The sequence below is a fragment of the Myotis myotis genome, unplaced genomic scaffold (assembly GCF_014108235.1).
Source record: "Myotis myotis isolate mMyoMyo1 unplaced genomic scaffold, mMyoMyo1.p scaffold_m19_p_14, whole genome shotgun sequence".
Taxonomy (NCBI): Eukaryota; Metazoa; Chordata; class Mammalia; order Chiroptera; family Vespertilionidae; genus Myotis; species Myotis myotis.
Genome location: NW_023416318.1, coordinates 32,398,710 through 32,418,732, shown reverse-complemented (window position 1 = coordinate 32,418,732; position 20,023 = coordinate 32,398,710). Strand labels below are relative to the sequence as shown.

At 42.1% G+C, this 20,023-nt stretch overlaps 1 protein-coding gene and 1 pseudogene across 2 annotated transcripts in view; one reads left to right on the top strand and one right to left on the bottom strand.

Moving 5' to 3' along the window:
* Nucleotides 1–4,186: 4,186 nt before the first annotated feature.
* The window catches only part of SLC3A1 (solute carrier family 3 member 1), a 29,245-nt gene continuing 13,408 nt past the window's right edge, over nt 4,187–20,023 (top strand). Inside the window, exons 1-5 of one of the 2 annotated variants that reach the window (XM_036334697.1) lie at nt 4,187–4,324; nt 8,436–8,897; nt 12,883–13,062; nt 13,208–13,362; nt 15,543–15,668. In XM_036334697.1, the coding sequence (XP_036190590.1) occupies nt 8,468–8,897; nt 12,883–13,062; nt 13,208–13,362; nt 15,543–15,668 (891 nt within the window). In that variant the 5' untranslated portion in view covers nt 4,187–4,324; nt 8,436–8,467. Of the gene's footprint in view, nt 4,325–7,487; nt 8,898–12,882; nt 13,063–13,207; nt 13,363–15,542; nt 15,669–20,023 lie in introns of those variants that run through there. The other variant, XM_036334696.1, reaches the window with a different exon arrangement.
* On the bottom strand, nt 10,142–10,286 carry LOC118669566 (annotated as a pseudogene).

Sequence of the window (20,023 nt, the reverse complement as noted above, 5' to 3'; positions counted from 1 at the left end):
GTAGAGAGCTTTGTAAATTTCTGCAGATATATGTATTATATGTGTATAGACATAGTAGATTTATTTGTGCACATTTTTGTATGTATGCTATATTTAAATAAAATTTAAAAAAATGGCTGATGTAGTAAACTTCATGTATATTTATATTTATTTGCAGTTTTTATCTTAATAATACATTAAAATAGTTAAATAGATGTGGTGGGTATGCTTTGGATAGTGTGAATTAAAATGCAGATTATATTTTATGAGAAACTTTCAGGGTTGTATGGGGGTGGGGAACCTTATAGAGATAAGCAGCATTTTATTTTTTTATTGATTTCAGAGAGGGAGAGAGAGATAGAAACATCAATGATGAGAGACAATCATTGATCGGCTGCCTCCTGCATGCCCCCTACTGGAGATCAAGCCTGCAACATGTGCATGTGCCCTGACAGGGAATCTGACCATGACATCCTGGTTCATGGGTCAAGGCTCAACCACTGGGCCACACCAGCTGGGCATAAGCAGCATTTTAATTGGGGTAAACTAAACTGCTGAAACAAACAGAACCACACCTGGAATGATAGACCATGTATAGACCAGGATGGATGTTCTAGGTAAGTCTGCTTCTCTATTCCATATGGTGATTCAGGTCTGAGACTTCTCATCTTGTGGCTACATCATCATCCAGGGCCCTATGCTATCTAAGCAGCAGAACTGGAAAGTGAGCAAAGAAAAAATATCCCTGCTTCTTAAAATTCTCACTAAATTTAGGAAAGTGAAATAGTACCAGGCATATTCTCTTACCACAATGGAATTAACCTAGAAAACAATAACAGAAAGATAAAAGCACACATAAATATTCCATGTGCCAAATAATAAATTACAAGACAAATTAGAAAATATCTTGAACAGAATGAAAATGAAAAATCACAATATACTGAATTTTTTAGGCTGCAGCTAAGGCAGTACCTACAGGTAAATTTATAGCTTTAAACACATATTTGAAGAAAGGTCTCAATAGAATTAATTTTCCAATTTATAAAGCTGCAGTAATTAAGATAAATGTGCTTTTGGTGCCCAGCTTTATACATATCAATTGAACACAGTAGAGGGTCCAGAAACAGTCTTTGTAAGTATGTAACACTTATGTAGCCACTTATTTTTTCACAACGTTGACAATTCGTGGGAGGAAGGAAAGTATTTTCAACAAGTGGTTCTGGAACAAATGCATAGCTATATGCAAGAGAAAACAATCAATCCTGACCTCCTTATCTCATTCCACACAAAGTGTAACCTGAAATGAACCACAGACTTTAAGAGCTAAAACTAAAATTTCTAGATGAAGCATTGGAGGAAATCTTTGTGATCCTGGGTTAGGCAAAGCTCATATAAGAATTAAAAACTGGCCCTGACCGGTTTGGCACAATGGATAGAGCATCGGCCTGCAGACCAGAGGGTCCCGGGTTCGATTCTGGTCAAGGGCATGTGCCTTGGTTGTGGGCACATTCCCAGTGGGGGGTGTGCAGGAGGCAGCTGATCGATGTTTCTCGCTCATCGATGTTTCTAACTCTCTATTCCTCTCCCTTCCTCTCTGTAAAAAATCAATAAAATATATTAAAAAAAAAAAAAAAAAGAATTAAAAACTGTTCAAGGGACACTGTTAAGAAAATGAATAGGCAAGCCTTAGGCAAAATATCTGATAAAAGACTTGTGTTCATAATAGATACATTTTAAAAGGGAGTAGAATATTGAAAAATTGAGTGAGCATTTCACCAAGGAAGATATACAGATGGCAAACAAACACCAATGCTGAGTTATTAGTTATTAAGGAAATGCAAATTGTAATACCACTATAACTCATTAGAATGACCAAAGTTACACAGACTTGCATTGCCAATTGTGAGCAATAATGTGGAGCAAATAGGACATTTTTATTTAATTACATTTTATTTATTGGAAATGATCTCCACAGTCCTTTCCCCATCAAGATCCTGAATGTTGACTATGGGTGGAGATCTGTCATTGTGGTGATAGGTACAATTCTCAGTCTAGGATGGGAAGACCAAAGAAAATCTTATTTTCAAATAACAGTCATTATAAGGATGAATATGCACATGAATAACACAAACAGGAGTTCTGGATCAGTGTCCACTGGGATGATTATATTGGTGGGGGCTGGGGAAGGTCCATGGAACGGCCTGGCAGGGGGCCAAGAACAAGTGTCCAGGACAGGTGTTCAAAGTCAGTGTGGAGGGAACGATGAGCATCAGTGGTTGATGGATCAGAGGGCCTGATCTAGAGATAAGAGAGAGAAGGTCAGAAGTATGATAGGGGCATGGACTGCGGCTTGGGTTTCTAGGCTGCAGTATTTGGCTTTGTTCCCTGTGAGAAGCCCTGACAGCTTCAGAGTTGTGGTATGAGTGTGTTGAGAGGATTATCAGTGTAAGTGGGCTTTATTTTAAGAGACACATTCACAGTGGCTTTATGTACCTGCCTAGATGTGGGTAAAGGAATGTCCTTAAAGTATGACACATATGTTCGCTGAGAGCCTGACCCAGCACCTAAAGCCATGCTGACTATCTCCTGGCTTTGAGTTAGGGTGGCCATTAGTGGTCAGGGGGTATTCCTGGGGTAAGGAGAGGGAGATTACAATGCGGCGGTTGGAACCGTTTGCAGGTGGTGGACAAGTTCGGTCATTTGATTGTGGTGATGGTTTCCTGGGTGTATACACAATGTAAAATTTACTAATTGTATACCTTAAATGAGTGCTGTTTAGTATATGTCAACTATCCCTCAATAAAACTGTTTTGTAAAAGCCAAAACCAAAAAGTAACCCAACCATTAATTAGTTAATTTCAGGACAGGATAGATGTTGATGGGGTGGCCTGGCTGACCTAGCTGAGCTAAGATCCTGCCTGCCCATGCATCTGTGGCCACTTGGCTGGCTGCTTGGGACTGGCTCGCTCGTCTGGAAGACCCTGGAAGGGGAGAGTCCACACCGCTTCACACACCTCCCTCGTCCTTCCCCCCAGTCCTGCAGCAGGCTTGCCTGGGCATAACCTCATGGTAATGGATAGTCTGCAAAAGGAGCAGAAGTGCACAGGCTCTTTTTAAAGTCTCCTTCTGTGTCAAGTTTGTTAGTGTTCCATTGATCAACACAAGCCACATGGCCATGCCTGGACACTGTGTTAAGGCACTAAGAAATTTGGGGCCAAATGTATAAATACAGGGATTTCATTAATTTGTCTATCAATGCAATTAACCTATCATGTACCTTAATGTTGTTTTTTGATTTGGATTTATTCCATCAAGAAAGTATTTTTAGCCCTAACTGGTTTGGCTCAGTGGGTAGAGCATTGGCCTGTGGACACAAGGGTCCGAGGTTCAATTCCAGTCAAGGGCATATACCTTGGTTGCGGGCACATCGCCAGTAGGGAGTGTGCAGGAGGCAGCTGGTCGATGTTTCTCTCTCATCGATGTTTCTAACTCTCTATCCCTCTCCCTTCCTCTCTGTAAAAAATCAATAAAATATATTTTAAAAAAAGAAAGTATTTTTATACGATGATAATTTCTTAGATATAATTTGCCATCTCTTTTAATCCCATACTGGATGTAATTTAGCTATTGATCTTATATGTTTGCATTAATTATATGTGAGGGATAATAAGGTCTTTTATGGTATTTATCACATTGTCATGTTCTGTTAAGATTTCTTTTGCTGTTTTTGTTATACTAGAGGCCTGGTGCATGAAATTTGTGCATAGGTAGGGTTCCTAGGCCTGGCCAGCAATCACGGCCAATCAGGTTCCCCATCTCCCCGCCTCACTGTCTCCTCCTTCCCTCACTCCCTCAGTGCCCTGCCACCGCCACTGGTTGCCTGCCATGTTCCACACCGCCCCCAGGTGGTCAGCACATGTCATAGCGAGCAATCGAACTCCCATTCTCCCAGTCGAACTCCCAAGGGGACACTTTGCATATTAGCCTTTTATATATATAGATATATAGATGTGGCTATAAAAATGTTTCAAAATAGTTTAACTTCCAGCAAAAATAAGTTTAAATATTCTCTCTTGATTTCAATGGTTGAATACATTGACCTTCCCTCTCTAGCTAGCTGGGATAAAACTATTTTTTTTCTTCTAATTAGAACTGTTTTTAAAAGACTTTTTACTCTGTACTATATTTATAATATTAACCTGGAAGCAAATTAAATTTTGCAGCTGAAGGATCAGAGGCTTAGTTCAAGCTGCCAAGTTCATCTAAGATCAAGCAGAGAGCAAGTGGTGGAGGCAGGCTTGAATCATCCTCTGACTTAAAATTTGATTCACTAAACTATACTAAGGTAAGAACATTTGGTTAAGTGGTAAAAATCTATGTTTTTGTGTAGAATGTACTTCCCACTTTTCCCTTCTCCACTTTCTCCTCCCCTCTCCTCACATACTTTACCCTCCTACTTCTTCTTCCTTTTATTCATTTAATAACACATCAGGTGCTGAACTAGATTCTGGGATTTACAGATAATTATGTAGCATATCCTACCCTTGGTTTATAGAAGCTGTAAATAGGTAAATGGAATATGGAAAATCCTCCTATTTTAAATATTTACAAATCTGAGATGTTACATGCCAGTTTGGTGGGTTTGCTGATGAGTGTGGAAAGTCTTTATGGTATGATGGTTTTAAAATCCTTTTTTTTGTTTTCATTAATTGCTGCTTTTGTTGTTGTTGTTAATCCTCACCAGAGGATATTTTTTGCCATCGATTTTTCAGAGAGAGTGGAGAGGAGGGTGGGAGGCAAGGGGAGAGAGACATCAATGTGAGAGACACATCAACTGATTGCCTTTCTCACGCACCCTGACTGAGGGTAGGGCGCAAACCCACAAACCAGATATGTGCCCTTGACCAGGAATTGAACCCGCAACCCTTTGGTGCTTGTGATGACCCACATCCCACGTGGTTCAGGATTCAGGCTCTGGAGAAGGGCCACGCAAATGACAGAGACAAGAAATAATAATTTGGAAATTGGGGGGCCAGGCGGGAGCCCACTTGTGCTCAGGCCTTGCCATCCATTCAGTTTGGGATACACCTATAGCCCTTAGGCAGGCAATTTCCAGTAACAGACAGACAATCTTATCAGTAAGGATTTACATGACTATCTGGTCGGAAGTTGCTTCAGCTACCATACAGCTCTGACCTTTGCCAGGGCTCAAGGGTCACCAGCATTCTGGGCTCCTTGTCCACACCTCTCTGCTAGTGAAGTCAATAGGCGGCTTCCCACAGGTGCTTGGGCCAATGCTCCAACCACTGAGCAATAGCAGGCAGGGCTGATTGCTGCTTTTTTGGTGTGTGTTTCGCTTTGTTGTGCTCGTTCATTTGCAGGATGTTTCTGGACCCTGTGGCATTCCTTATTGTTTTGTCATTTGTTTCCTAGGGGTTTATTCTTCTTTGCTTTATTATCATGATTGTGCAACCTTCTCCCTTGGATTTGAATTAACTGAGCAAGTTTATCTTTACTATCTCGGATTCTTTGTTCTGATTATCCAAGCTAGTTCTTTTTCTTTATTTTTTTAATTAATCTGAGAGACAGAGAGAGAAATATCGATGCAAGAGAAAGACTCACACAGTTGCCTCCTTGTAGGACCCCCGAACCAGGGCCAGGGATCAAACCTGCAACCCTTCTGTGGTTAGGCTGATGGACACACTAAGCACTTATCAACACCAGCCAAGGCTGGCATTTGTATTTTTAATTAATAATATAAAATTTCATATCCTGTATAATAAAAGCCCAGTGATCAAACAGCACGGATGACCAGAACAACCAGTCAACCAGTCGCTGTGATGTGCACTGACCACCAGGGGGCAGACACTCAATGCAGGAGCTGCCCCCTGGTGGTTAGTTCACTCCCACAGTGGGAGCACCGCTTGGCTGACCAGGATGAGCGGCTGCTTCCGCTGTGGGAGCAGCCACCCAGAGGGTGGTCCACAGCCGCTTGGCTGACCAGGATGAGTGGTGCTCCCACAGCAGAAGCAGCCGCTCAGTGGGTGGGTCCACAGCTGCTTGGCTGACTGCGATGAGTGGCACTACCACAGTGGGCCAATCCCTGAGGTCACACCCCCCACCAGTGCACGAGTCCCATGCACCAGGCCTCTAGTATTCATATAATGTTTAATAATATATATACACAAACTTTTTTTTTAATATATTTTATTGATTTTTTACAGAGGAAGGGAGAGGGATAGAGAGTTAGAAACATGTGGCTCTTTTTTTTTTTTTTTTTAATTTATTGCTTAAAGTATTACAAAGGGTATTACATATGTGTACATGTGGCTCTTGTGGGCGCGTACGTACAGTGCTATTGAAACTTCGTGGCCCATGCGCAGAAGTCGGTATTTTGTGGAAGAGCCACACTCAAGGGGCCAAAGAGCCGCATGTGGCTCGTGAGCCACAGTTTGCCAACCACTGGGTGGATAGAGTATCGGCCTGGGGACTGAAGGGTCCCAGGTTTGATTCTGGTCAAGGGCATGTAACTTGGTTGCAGGCACATCCTTAGTAGGGGGTGTGCAGGAGGCAGCTGATTGATGTTTCTCTTTCATTGATGTTTCTAACTCTCTATCCATCTCCCTTCACCTCTGTAAAAAAATCAATAAAATATATTTTAAAAAATAAATAAATAAATAAAAATAAAGATAACTTGACCAAAATCAAATAGTTCTTTCCCTCTGTACTAATACTGTTTCTAAATCATTCTTCAAGAAACAGTAATATTAGAAATTAGGAATGTAACTTTCATCATTAAAAATAATTGTATATGATCAAATGATTCATAGGCTGATTAAGTGTCTTTTTAAAAAATATATATTTTATTGATTTTTTTCACAGAGAGGAAGGGAGAGACAGAGTTAGAAACATTAATGCGAGAGAAACATCAATCAGCTGCCTCCTGCAAACCTCCTACCGGGGATGTGCCTGCAACCAAGGTACATGCCCTTGACCAGAATTGAACCTGGGACCCTTCAGTCTGCAGGCCGACGCTCTATCCACTGAGCCAAATGGGTTAGGGCAGGTTAAGTGTCTTGATTAAACTGAAATCATGAATCATCCATCACATTCTTTTAAGGCTTGCAGAGTCTTCTAAGAAAACACACCTATCTTTAATGCAATTTCCTCAGGATTGTGTATTTTATCTTGTCAATGATTAAACAACACTTTAGTGCTTGTGTTAAGAACTATTTACTGCCCTGGTTGTTGTAGATCTGTGGTTGGGCGTCGACCCATGAACCAGGAGGTCATGGTTCGATTCCTGGTCAGGGCACATGCCCCGGTTGCAGGCGTGCCGATTGAAGATTCTCTCTCATCATTGATGTTTCTATCTCTCTCTCCCTCTCCCTTCCTCTCTTTGAAATAAAAAACATACTTTTTAAAAAAAGAAACTGTTTACCTATTGTAAAGCACTTGAACTTGCAATATATAGAATCCTCCCCACCCCACCCCCACCTCCCTTCAGAAAGTGATTCCAAGAATGAGCAGTGATTTCCTTTTCTGAAAAAGGAAACAAGATTGAAGGTACCTGGGTTGAACTGTTTATAGGTATTTATGGGTATTTGTAGGATTAGCTTGAACTGAGATAAAATAAAATTAGCATCAGTAACAAAGAGGTGTTATTTCCTGTCTCCAGGATTTGTAGGACCAGAGCTTCAAAACAAAAAATAAAGAAAAGCCTGTTTCCCCTTGTAAAATTCAGTATCGTTTCTTTTTCTCATACCTAGCTAAAAAGGAAAAAAAATCTAAAGCTTTTTTTATTGTGGTAAAATATACATAAAATGAATCACTTTAACCATTTTAAAATGTAAAATTGAGTGGCATTAAGTCCATTTACACTGTTGTGCTACCATCACCACTCTCCACCTCCAGTAACTATATTCCTACTCTGCCTCAATAAATTTGTCTCTGTACCTCATATAAGCGGGGATCATACAATATCTGTCCTTTTGTGTCTGGCTTATTTCACTTAGTTTTCAAGATCCCTTCATGTTGTAGCATGTGTCAGAACGTCCTTGGTTTTTAAGGGTGAATAATATCCCATGTGTGCTTATATCATACTGTGTTTATTCATCCATTGATGGACACTTGGCTTGTTTCTACCCTCTGACTATTGGGAGTAGTGCTGCGGTTAACATTGGTGTACAGCCAAGTAACATCTTAAACAGCAATGGAACCCCACCACTTTTTCCTCTTTCCTCTCCTCCATACCCCTGTCCTAGTCCAGATCTCAGCCCCTCAGGGCAGGGACTGAAGCTACATCAGCCCCACAGGTGTAAAGAGGGTTTTCTAAAACAACCTTTGTCTTTACCCTTTCTTCCTTGGCCGGACTTTGTCCCGCCAGGTTTATTTATAAACCACACAAGCTCATTAACGTGACCAAGCATTTCAGTAATCCACCTTTGTTACTGCAGGAAGGCACTTGTCAGGGGTAAGGCAGTGAGACATGGCTGAGAAGAAAAGCCAGAGAGACTCTATTGGAATGGATGCGAAGGGATGCCGAACAAACAATGGGTTTGTCCAAAATGAAGACATCCTGGAAAAGGACCCGGATCCAGGCAGCCCAACGGACAGGCCACAGCTCTGCTCCTTGCCTATCCTTGACCCCCGGGAGCTCGACTTCAAGGACATCCAGCCCTACGCCGGGATGCCCAAGGAGGTGCTGTTCCACTTCTCAGGCCAGGCCCGGTACCGGGTGCCCCGCGAGGTCCTCTTCTGGCTCACCGTGGCTGCCGTGCTGGTGCTCACGGCGGGCACCATAGCCATGATCGCCGTCTCTCCCAAGTGCCTCGACTGGTGGCAGGCAGGACCCATGTACCAGATCTACCCCAGATCTTTCAAGGACAGCGACCAGGATGGGAACGGAGATCTTAAAGGTGCAGGGGGTGGGGTGGGGGGTGGGGGTGGGTGGGGGGTGTTGGGTGGGGCCAGGATGGGGGGCGGGGGCGGGGCGGGGGATTGTGGCATTCTCTGTCCTTGAAACCGAATTATGTCCGGGTTGTATGGTAAGCACATTCCAGTAGGACTGGTCACACCTTGTTTATGATGTTTTTGAAAGCCATTCAGCAAAAAACAGAAATTCTTCCCGTATGATGAAATACTACTTGGAAGCCTTTGAGCACCCCCGCTCCAGAAAAGTTGTTTCATTTACTTCTCACTAAGTACATATGCTTGGTTGGTCATCAATGCTGACTTCTTACATGCAGCAGGGGTCCTCCTGAAAGTGTCCTGCTTCTATGAACTTTATAGCCGATCATCTCACGGTGGCAGCTTGGAATTTCTTTGCTATCACATGTAGTGGCTAGGTGAGCAGTCTGGCCCAGAGTTTCTTATTAGTGAATAAAGCGTAGGTAGTATTTCAGCAAAATATTGTGATGTCATTAAAAAGTGTAGGCTGAGACTTTAAAGCATAAATGCTGAGAAATGAAGGAAAGGAAAAAAGGCATAGCAGTGTGCTGGTCATTACTTGAATTAAAGGTTATTTAAAACAATGTCTATATTATTAAAAATAAATTAGAAGTAACAATTATATTTTAAAGTTACACTGATAATCTCCTAGTGAGTTAAGTGTAGAAGGTCCTTATTTATTGTTTAAACCAGGGTAAAAATGTAAAATTATGCCAGACAACAGGTATAAACTGGAACTGTTCTGGGGAAATCTGTTGATATGGTCACCCTAGTTAATGGCGGCAGTGAGAAATAAATAAACTGGCCCTGGCCTCGTAGCTCAATTGGTTAGAGCATCGTCCCAATACACTAAGGTTGTGGGTGTGATTCCTGGTCAGGGCACATACAAGCAGCAATCAATGAATGCATAAACAAGTGGAACAAAAGATTGATGTTTCTCTCCCTTCCCCTCTCTCTCTCTTTCTCTCTCTCTTAAATCAATTTAAAAAAAAGAAAGAAAGAAACTAATATGGTTGTTTTTTATAGTGATGTTTGGTCTAAAGATCGGAAAACAGAATGGTTAATTGAATGTGGGGAGTGGGAATGAGCTTAATCTAACCTTAAAATAATACAAATAAACTCAAAATCTCCAACTTTTCTTTTGCACTCATATCATTTTCTCTCTCTTTTTTAATTTATTTTTTATTTTTTTAATTTTTTAATGTTTTTAATTTTATGTGCCTCAGGCATGAAATAGCTCTGGCCACCGACCCAGGCATCAAGCTAGGATGAACTAAGGACTGTACATCTTCTTTGACCCTGACTGATATAAGAGCAACACCACCAATCAGGTGTCTCCTTGCCCATTGCCAGGGGGTTCATTTTCTCTCTTTTTAAAAATCTTCCTATATCTTCACTAATTGAAATACTGTTAGTCCTTCAAGATGCAGTTCAGACCCATTTCCTGCATTCATGTTTATTTCTCCCTCTAATCCTTCCTCATCAGCATGCTGCCCTCACTCCCAGAGCTCCTACTGTGCTTTGGACATTGTTTATGGCACCTTCCCACACTGCCTTGTCATGGGCTGGGCGATCCCTTCCACACCCTCCACCCCACCAGACCCCCAATGGCCCTAGCACCTGCTGCCTTTTATGTAGTATGTGCTTAGCAAAAGTGACAGTTTTTGACAAAATAGACCTAAACTCCCTAAACCCAAAGATACATGCCCCACTTCCTGGTTCTCCCTTTGTAACTGTCTTCTAGACACGGTCCTTTCCCCCACCACGCCCATGCAGAAGTAAAGCATTCCTGTGAAACCTTTTATAAGCTGAATGGGCAGAGGTGAATAAGCAATCACCATGAATTTATATGGGAAAATTGTTGAGCATCCCCAGACCCAAACATAACCTATCAAATCATACCAAGTAACACATAAAATCTAAAGTAACAGTAACATAGAGTAAAAGCAGGAAAAAGGATGATATACAGGGCACATCTTGCTAACAGATGCACAAAATAGGGATACAATGCAGATGCTCAGACACAGTTCAAGGCTATGGGGCTTGATGCTGAGATGCTGAGCATAGTTCCCTGGAAGGAGCTTCGTAGGGCCATTCTCGGCTGCTCTGGGTACCACCGCCTCTGTAACAGCTGCTGCAAAAACAAATGCTAAACACGCTTTTTTTCGCTTTTCACCTTTTTTCTTGAAAGTGAAAATCCTCTTCGATTTCTTTCAGTTAGCAAAAACAGGTATTAATGTACGTTTTTTTGTTTTTTGTTTTGTTTTTTTTTTGTTTTTAAAGCACAGTGGAGCCATGGGACTTTCAAAAAGTGGGGGATACCTGTATACCCCATTCATCTCTTACATTAGTCATTTCCAATAACTTTTTCTTGAAGAGCTGGCTCCTTCCTGTAATCAATAGGTATTGGTCCTTGAGGTTGAGGGGCTTTTGTTATTATTTGAAGAAACCATTGTAGGTTTCAGTTTGGTTTTGGTGATTGCCTTCTGTCCCCTAGGCTAGAGTGTGAATCTGGGATCCCTTTTTAACTTCTGCTTTGTGTCTGTCCAGCCTATGGTTTTTTTGTTTGTTTTGTTTTTAATATATTTTTATTGATTTCAGAGAGGAAAGGAGAGGGAGAGATAGACAGAAACATCAATGATGAGAGAGAAACATTGATTGGCTGCCTCCTGCATGCCCCCCCACTGGGGATCGAGCCCGCAACCTGGGCATATGCCCTGACTGGGAATTGAACCGGTGACCTCTTGGTTCCTAAGTCGACGCTCTACCACTGAGCTACACCCGGCTGGGCCAGCCCGTGGTTTTTATCATCTTGTTCCTTTGTGCCCATTCTTAAGATATATCATGCTGTTGTCCTGACTTAAATCAAAATCCTTTTGCTGCCTGTTGACACAGGGTGAGGTCTCAGAGCCACCCACATGGGGGAACTGAGGCACAACAAGGACAAAAATGGGCAGCCTGTGACAGGGGAAGAGCCCCATGCCAGAGGCAGGTGACTGTTTGGGGCACTGTGATCTCTGGCCTGCTGTGCGACACTGACAGGCTCTGACTGTGGAGGCTTCTAGGGGTCCCACTGAAAGTTACTGGAGATTGAATACTAGACAACTCCTGCGTCTACATTTAAAACTCTGAATTAGAGCAAGCAAACACACACAAAAACCCACCACACTATCTGCTAATTACCCTACAAGGTTCCAAGTACAAAGCGTTTCATTCCCGCACCTCTTCTCATCCAAGCCTAGAATTCCCGTCTGTGTACATACATTCTCGTCTTCAGCACTGTCCAGAGGAAATAGAATTACATATGTAATTTTACATTTGCTAGGAGCCACATCAAAATAATTTTTAAAAATCAGGTGAATTAATTCTAATAATGTACTTTGGTTAATATTTCAACATATAATCACAATAAAAATATTGAGATTTTTGACATTCTTTCTTTTCATAGTAGGTTTTCAAAATCCAGTATGTTTTCTATTTACAGCACAACTCAATTCAGACTTAGTCACATTCAAATGCTCAATAGCCACAGGTGGCAAGAGGCTCTCAGACTGGACAGCGCAACTTAGACTAAGGGACCCTAAGGGGCCATGTGTTATTCTTCTCTGTTCCTTGGCTCTTAGCCCAGCATGGGGCCTAGATCAGGTGCTCAAAAACCATGTGTAAAATGAATGAACAGTACTGTATCTTGGTTTTAAATGTGTAAAATGAACAAGCCACAGACAGATTTTATGTTATTGTAGCTATGTTAAAGGTAAAGGTTATTGCTAGAAGACTAATTTGCTGTTGTTTGTAGAACTAAACCTTGCTATTTGAATTTTCACTCAAATTCAAATTCTGTCTCAATATACATATTTTGATTTTAAGCATATTTCTTTATTTTTAATCCTTCAACCAAAAAAACCAAACTTCATTTACTTATTTTTCATGGACTTGATTTTTTTATTTTTTTAGGTATTCAAGATAAACTGGACTATATCACAACTTTAAATATAAAAACTATTTGGATTACCTCATTTTATAAATCATCCCTTAAAGATTTCCGACACGGTATTGTAGATTTCCGAGAAATCGATCCCATTTTTGGAACAATGAAAGATTTTGAGAATCTGGTTGCAGCCATACATGATAGAGGTAAACCAAATGGATATTGGGTCAGAGGGGTGGGGTTTGAAAAAAGCATTTCTCTAAATGCTTCCGTAAAGCATTTTTTCCTTACCTGTCATGTATTATTCTAATATAATCTTTACCTAACATTTGAAACATTTTCATTCATTAGGTTTAAAATTAATCATCGATTTCATACCAAACCACACCAGTGATAAACATGCTTGGTTTCAATGGAGTCGTACCCGGACAGGGAAATATGCTGATTATTATATCTGGCACAACTGTTCCCATGAAAATGGCATAACCACACCACCCAACAACTGGGTAAGTACCAGCTTGCCTGGTAATAAAATAAAAATGATCAGATCTTCAGGGATTAAACTGCATATTTATAAAGCCCCTTTAAAGAAAAAAAAAATTAATGGGTATAGTGTATGAGAAGGGGAAAGTTTCCCAAAGAAATAAAAATAAGGTGCCCAAGCCTCCCAATGTCATTTGGATTTCTGATTTCATTGTAGAGCTACTCTCTATTAGCCTTTCCTTCCCTCCTTCCCTCACTTCTCACTTTGTCCCACTTAGATCCCAGGCCCCATTAGTTTCATAAGTGTCTTGCTATGCTCCAGAACCCCTCGCCTTTCTGACATTTTGCCTTCCCATCCAACAAAACTCTAGCCATAAATGAACCCAACTGTCCACTTTTCTTTCTCGGAACCTTTGCCTTTGGAAGTAGCACACACTCATTGTCCCCACCTGAAGTGAGCCATCCAGTTTCTTTGGGAAGTCCAACAGATCAATACCCTCCCTCCTCTGCAAACATCCTAATTGCATTCTCCCTATCTTATCACTCTCAGCAGTAAACTCTACTGTTCAAACAGAGAACAGTAGCCAGCAAACCTGCCCGCCCTCACTCCCACCCTCTTAATAATCACTTCTTTTGCAACAGAGGTTACCAGATTTACAAATAAAAATCCAGGAAGCCCGCCCTGGCCTTTTTCCCCTCATTGTTCTCCGTATTCATTCATGTAGTTTTGGTATGTATGGTTCATACAATTTCACTGTGTAAATATTCTATGATTTACTTACCTTCTCTCTCTCTCTCTCTCTCTCTCTCTCTCTCTCTCTCTCTCTATACATATATATATATATATATATATTTTTTTTTTTTAATTAATTTCAGAGAGGGAGGGAGGGATAGAAACATCAATGATGAGAGAGAATCATTGATTGGCTGCCTCCTGCATGTCCCACACTGAGGATTGAACTCAAAACCCGGACATGTACCCAGACCAGGAATCGAACTGTGATCGCCTGGTTCATAGGTCAATGCTCAACCACTGAGCCACGCCAACTGGGCTGCTTACCTACTCTTTAGCTAATGGAAAGTTGGTCTGTTTTGGTTGTTTTTACTATTAATGATGCCATTGTAGACATTCTCATTAATCTATTTCTCCTGGGGCACATGTGAAAGAGCTTCCTGAAGGCAAATGCCCCGGAGTGCAGTTACTGGGGGCAGGATACCACATGCTTAACTCTACAAAGATAATGCCAAATTGATTATCGATGTGGTTGTACCAATTTATATCCCTTCCAACAGCATAAAAAATACATATTTTCATTAATTGCTCGTACTGCCAGACTTTGTAATTTTTACCAAGTGAACATAAATTGGTAACACATCGAAGTCTTAATTTTACAGTTATCTAATTGCTAATGATGATTTATCTAATTACTAATAATGTTGAATATCTTTTCACGTATTTATTCATTTGAGCTTCCGTTTCTGTGAAACACCTATTTATGGCTTCCCTATTCCCCAACCCCCATTTTTTTTGTTGAATTGCTGGTCCCTCTGAAATGGATTTGTATAGTTCTTGTATTCCGGATACCGATTTTTTTTTCTTGGTTATATATACTGTAAATGTCTTATCCTGGTTTGTGTCTAGTGGGCCATGAGGTGAGCTGGCAAGGGTATGTTTCCTCAAAAGGCAGCAGCCAGTTGTTACTATAGAAGTGTGGACCCACTGTTATTAGGTCTTCCAACTAATACAAAGAAAACAACGCATGCAGTATTTGGCACTGTACTGATTCCTTCTTTCTGGAAACGTTCACACCTCGGCTCCATGCCATGGCTCCCCTAGTTGACTCTCCTACATGTCCCACCACCCCTTCTCAGTCTACTCCAAGGGTGCTTACATGTGAGAAGCCCTCAGGGCTCTGCCTTGGGACATTTGTTCATTTCATGCTAAAGAGAACATCTGGACAACATTGGAAAACAGAAGGATTTTGCAACACATTGCGACCACGTTTGGGGACATTAGGCCAGTGGGTGGCATTTTAGGAATTAATTTGCCTAATCCTCTCCCTAGATTCTAAGGAAAACTCTAGGGATTTGTACACTCAGCCTGGGATGAGGGTCGGGAATGGTAATTATCATGTTTTTTTTATGGGCACTACTATCATATGAAAGATACCAAGTAACTGATTTGCTATTTTCTGTTTGCTAGCTAAGTGTATATGGAAATTCCAGTTGGCACTTTGACGATGTACGAAACCAATGTTATTTTCACCAGTTTACAAAAGAGCAACCTGATTTAAATTTCCGCAATCCTGATGTTCAAGAAGAAATAAAAGTGAGTACAGACACCTACTCAGACTTCTCTATGAGGTGGTGCTTAAGTGGTTATTTGATACACTTTATGTTGAACAATAACTGTGCGGGGAAAGTTGTGTCATTAAATTCTGGGATTAAGGAGTCAGTCAGATGCAAACATAGACTCTCAGATATGTTAGTGGCGCCTTCCTTCTTTTAACCCAAAATAATTGATATGGGAGGGAGGAAGAAACACCTGGTACCCACCTGAGCTCTGAGTTGCCCCTGTGCCTAACGGGGTGGTAGACAAGCAGGCAATTACAATGAAGTGTGCTGAGTCACCATGCAGTGGGAAGTAGGAGTGCACAGGGAAGGCACCTAGCCTGGGTGTCCAGTCATGGAATAGGAGAGATCAGGGAAGGTTTTTCAGATGAAGCAATGATAACTAATGGGTGAGTACAAATGAGCAGGTTTCGAGGCATGGGTGGGAGTGTTCCAAGCAGAGAGAAAGCATGGAGAATGGCACATTAGAAGTGTCAGGAGTTTTCCAATATGGCTGGGACATGGCGTTTGGAGCGGGAGCTTGATTCAACAAGACCAGAGAAGGACTAGGTCGGAGCGGCATTGAAGGTTGTGGTAAGGCTTTGGGTGTAAAAGGTCTTAGACAGAAAAATAATATTTGATTTGCATTTTGAAAAATCAATCTGAGTTTGGAGAAGAGGTTGGAGTAGAGCGGGTTTGGAGGCAGAGAGAGGCCAGGAAAGAGGGTGGTACAGTAATCAGGGAAGAAATGCTGGGCTTTGGACCCATGAGGTGGCGTGGGTTTGCAGAGGAATCATCAGAACTTGGAGGAGTCCGGTGTGACTCCCAGATTTGGGATTTGCATGCTGACTGGGTGATGGTGCCATTTCCTGAGATGGGAGACACAGGAAGTGGGGGGGGCTGTCTTAGTTATGTAGAGTTGGCGCTCTCTCTGAGAGACATCCAACTGTTAGGTCAAGGAGCTCAGGGAAATGTCTGGTCTAGAGATAGAACTTTGGGATTTGTTGATGGATGGATAATGCCTGCAGAGGTCAGACAGCTAATATCAGGGAGAGAGCTAGGCTGGCTGTGATGAGCAGGGGGTCAATTGCTACTTAGCTTGAGCTGGTTGTTGTTATGTGGGAATGAGGGCCAGGTGTTGGTGGACCTTCCAATAATAAAAAAATAAATAAATGTCAGAGTAAACGTCAATCTCTTATTTGATAAACGAGAAAACGGAGGCCTGGAGAGTGAAGTGGGTGAATCGGTAAGTGTGCCATAGGGTTCCCGTTCTGGTGCCACCACTCACTTACTGTATGACCTTGGTCAAGGTATTCCATCTCCCTGTGCCTCAGTTCCCTCGTTGGTAAAATAGGAATGATAATAGTACATAACTCACAGGGTTGTTTGGGGACTAAAGGGGTTAACCTTTGTAGTGCACATTGGACAATGTATTCTTTATTATATAAGTACTTGTTAAATAATCAACAAATGGATAGATAAATGAGTAAATACTGTTGTGAAGTGAAATGAAGAGAAGGTGTTAGATGGAACCCCGAGGAGCTCTGAAGGCCTGTTGAGTAGACAGGTAAGGAGCGACAAGCCAGGAGCAGGGCGTCCTGCAGCGAAGGGATGTATTTGTAGAAAACGAGGTTAGTCAGCAGTGCCAAACATGGCAGAGAGTTCAGGAAATTTAAATACCAAAATGTCAATTGACACTAGCAGGAATACCTCATTTACCTCACAGACACCCTGCAGGTGGGTTTTATTTTATTTAAGGTTTAATGAGGTCATGCTGATGCCCTAACTCTTGCAGCTGGGCGGTGAGGGAGATGGGCGGTAGCTTGATGTTAGCTCATATTCCAGATCCCGGGATCCTTCCTCTACTCCTGGCTCCTAGAGGACTTAGCAAAGAATTTTACCAAGACTTCTGAGCAGCACTGTGGTTAGTTTTTCCTCCCCCCATTGCCTATAATCAGAGGATATAGTTTTCTCTCTGTATATCCTAGACTTTCTCATTCCTTCTTACGATGGATGACCTGGGGTTTATGTCATTATCAAAAGGAAGTCTTAGAGATCATCACATGTAAGAGCAGAGCTTCTCTTGCCCAAACCTGGCTTTTTAGGTAAACCCAGTAATGTTGGTCATCTTAAAAGGAAAGGTTTGGCTCAAGGTTTTGTGAATTTAGATATCAATAATGCTGCAATAATTCCTTTTTTGTTCAGAGCAGTGAGTTGCTTAAGGAGAAAAGAATGAACAAGTGCCTGGTAGAAAACCAGGACTGTGTGATGTCATGGGAGTTAGACAAGAATCGGGGACACAGTGTACTATCCCCAGAGTCCTGTGGCACCTACATGGGTCATCCGGTCCTGGCAGAACCAGGCTCTGTGCCCATTTCCACACCCGGCACCCAGGGAGAGCTTACTTGGAGTAAAAGAGGGTTAGTGGTTAAAACCTGGTGCTCCCTTCTCACCTGGTCAAGAGCATAAATAGCATGAAGCAAATCTTTTTCAAGAGCAAATTTTGGATTATCTGAGTGAAAACCTCAGCATTCAAAAAGACTTAAAAAATCAACATTCAGGTTTTGAAGTTTTGCTTCATCAAACAATGATATTATCTCTTACTGGACTAAAGTGAAAACCCCTGCCAAGGCCATAAACCTTTGTTGGTGCACACGTTTCTCATGCTTTAATGTCGGGCCAATAGTTAATGAGGCTGAGAAACCCTAAGTGGATAAGGACCCACTAGTCGCTTTATTCCAGGAAATCAGTGCTCAAAAGCTTCACGTTTACAGCATTTTGGTGTTTAATGGTTTCCACATTTTTGTCAGGGGCTGCTTGCTTGGCTGGATTATAGCTATTTGTGCTTCACCCCCACCCTGATCCTGTCATTGTTCCCTCTTGTAAGGAACAGCGCCACCTGGAGGTGGGTCCCGGTTGTGTGGAGTCTGAAGTTTCAACAAATTTGGGATCTTCTTTAAAATAAAAAGACTGTAAAATTAGGTGCAGAGAAATGAGTGTTTATTTAGAAGGAGAAAAGACCGTGGGAAGAAGGGGCTTGTACAAGTGAGGGGTCTTTAAGCTCGGGCCCTAAAGCGACCTAGATCCTGTTCTACAAATGAGGTGCCTCAATAGCTGTTGACTTCTCTAGCTCCGTCTCTAACCATTTGCCCTCACTTCTTGTCATCCTGCAGTGCTGATTCCTGGGCAAATCTTACTATTTCACCCTCTTGTATTACCTTGTTCCTCTCCTTGAAAGCTTTATCCTGGCTTTGATTTAAATATTTTTTTGCATTACAAGTTGATTGTCTAGTTGGGGATTCTAAAAATAGAATCCTGTTGGTTGTATTTTGCTCATGGTTGTAGTTCCAGAGCTTGGCTAAGTGCCTGGCCCAGAGTTGTAACTCAAATACTTATTATTTTTTAAATCCTCACTCAAGGATATTTTTTCCATTGATTTTTAGAGAGTGGAAGGGAGGGGTCGGGGCAGGGAAGAGAGAGTGATAAAAAACATTGATGTGAGAGAGACACATCAATACGAGCCCTGACCAGGATTGAGTCTGCAACTGAGGTACGTGCCCTTGGCCAGAATCGAACCCTGGGACAGCTTTAGTCCTCGGGCCAACGCACTATCCACTGAGCCAAACCAGCCAGGGCTCAAATACTTATTGAATGAATAAATTTGGTAAGAAGTAAAGATGCTAGGAGCTCCAGTTGCGCAATCGGTTAGCGCGCGGTACTTATAAGAAGTAAAGATGCTAGGAAGAACAAATTTGTGGGTTTTGTGCTCAAAGAAAAATTCCACTGGGTAGTACCAGCTTTTTGGGTCAATTGTGTCCACACTAAGGATTGTCAGCAGCCGAGCCTGCATAGCTTTGAAAAATTTTTCAAGTTTTCAAAAATGTCACCTTAAGGGAATTGACCTCAGCAGTATGAACCCTTCCATTTAGCCAATAGACACCTTGGAGCCCCTTGAATTTCAGCACCCGAGAGATTCCATAGTCACTTGTAGGTACAAGAAACACTTCAGCAGCGGTCGCCAACCGGTGGTCCTCGGAGTTGTGGCCCATGAGGTCCGAAAGGTTGGTGAGCGCTGCTTCAGAACGGTGATTGTTGGGCTGGTCCTCATTAGGGTTCTAAGGCTCTGTTCCCTTCAGCAGGTGAAAGTTGGCTACTTCACTATAATCCTTTGAATCACAAGTGGTTCTGCTTTAATATGAAACCTTCCATTCAGCAAGGGATGAGCCAGGGTCCCTTCACAGAAGGGTAGCTGTGGCCAGTGCTGGAGTAGGCCAGGCTGTGGGGGGATGCCTCAGGGTGGGAGGGGGAGCTGAGAACTAGGCCCTCTGCTTTCCCAGGGCCTCATCCTCCAAA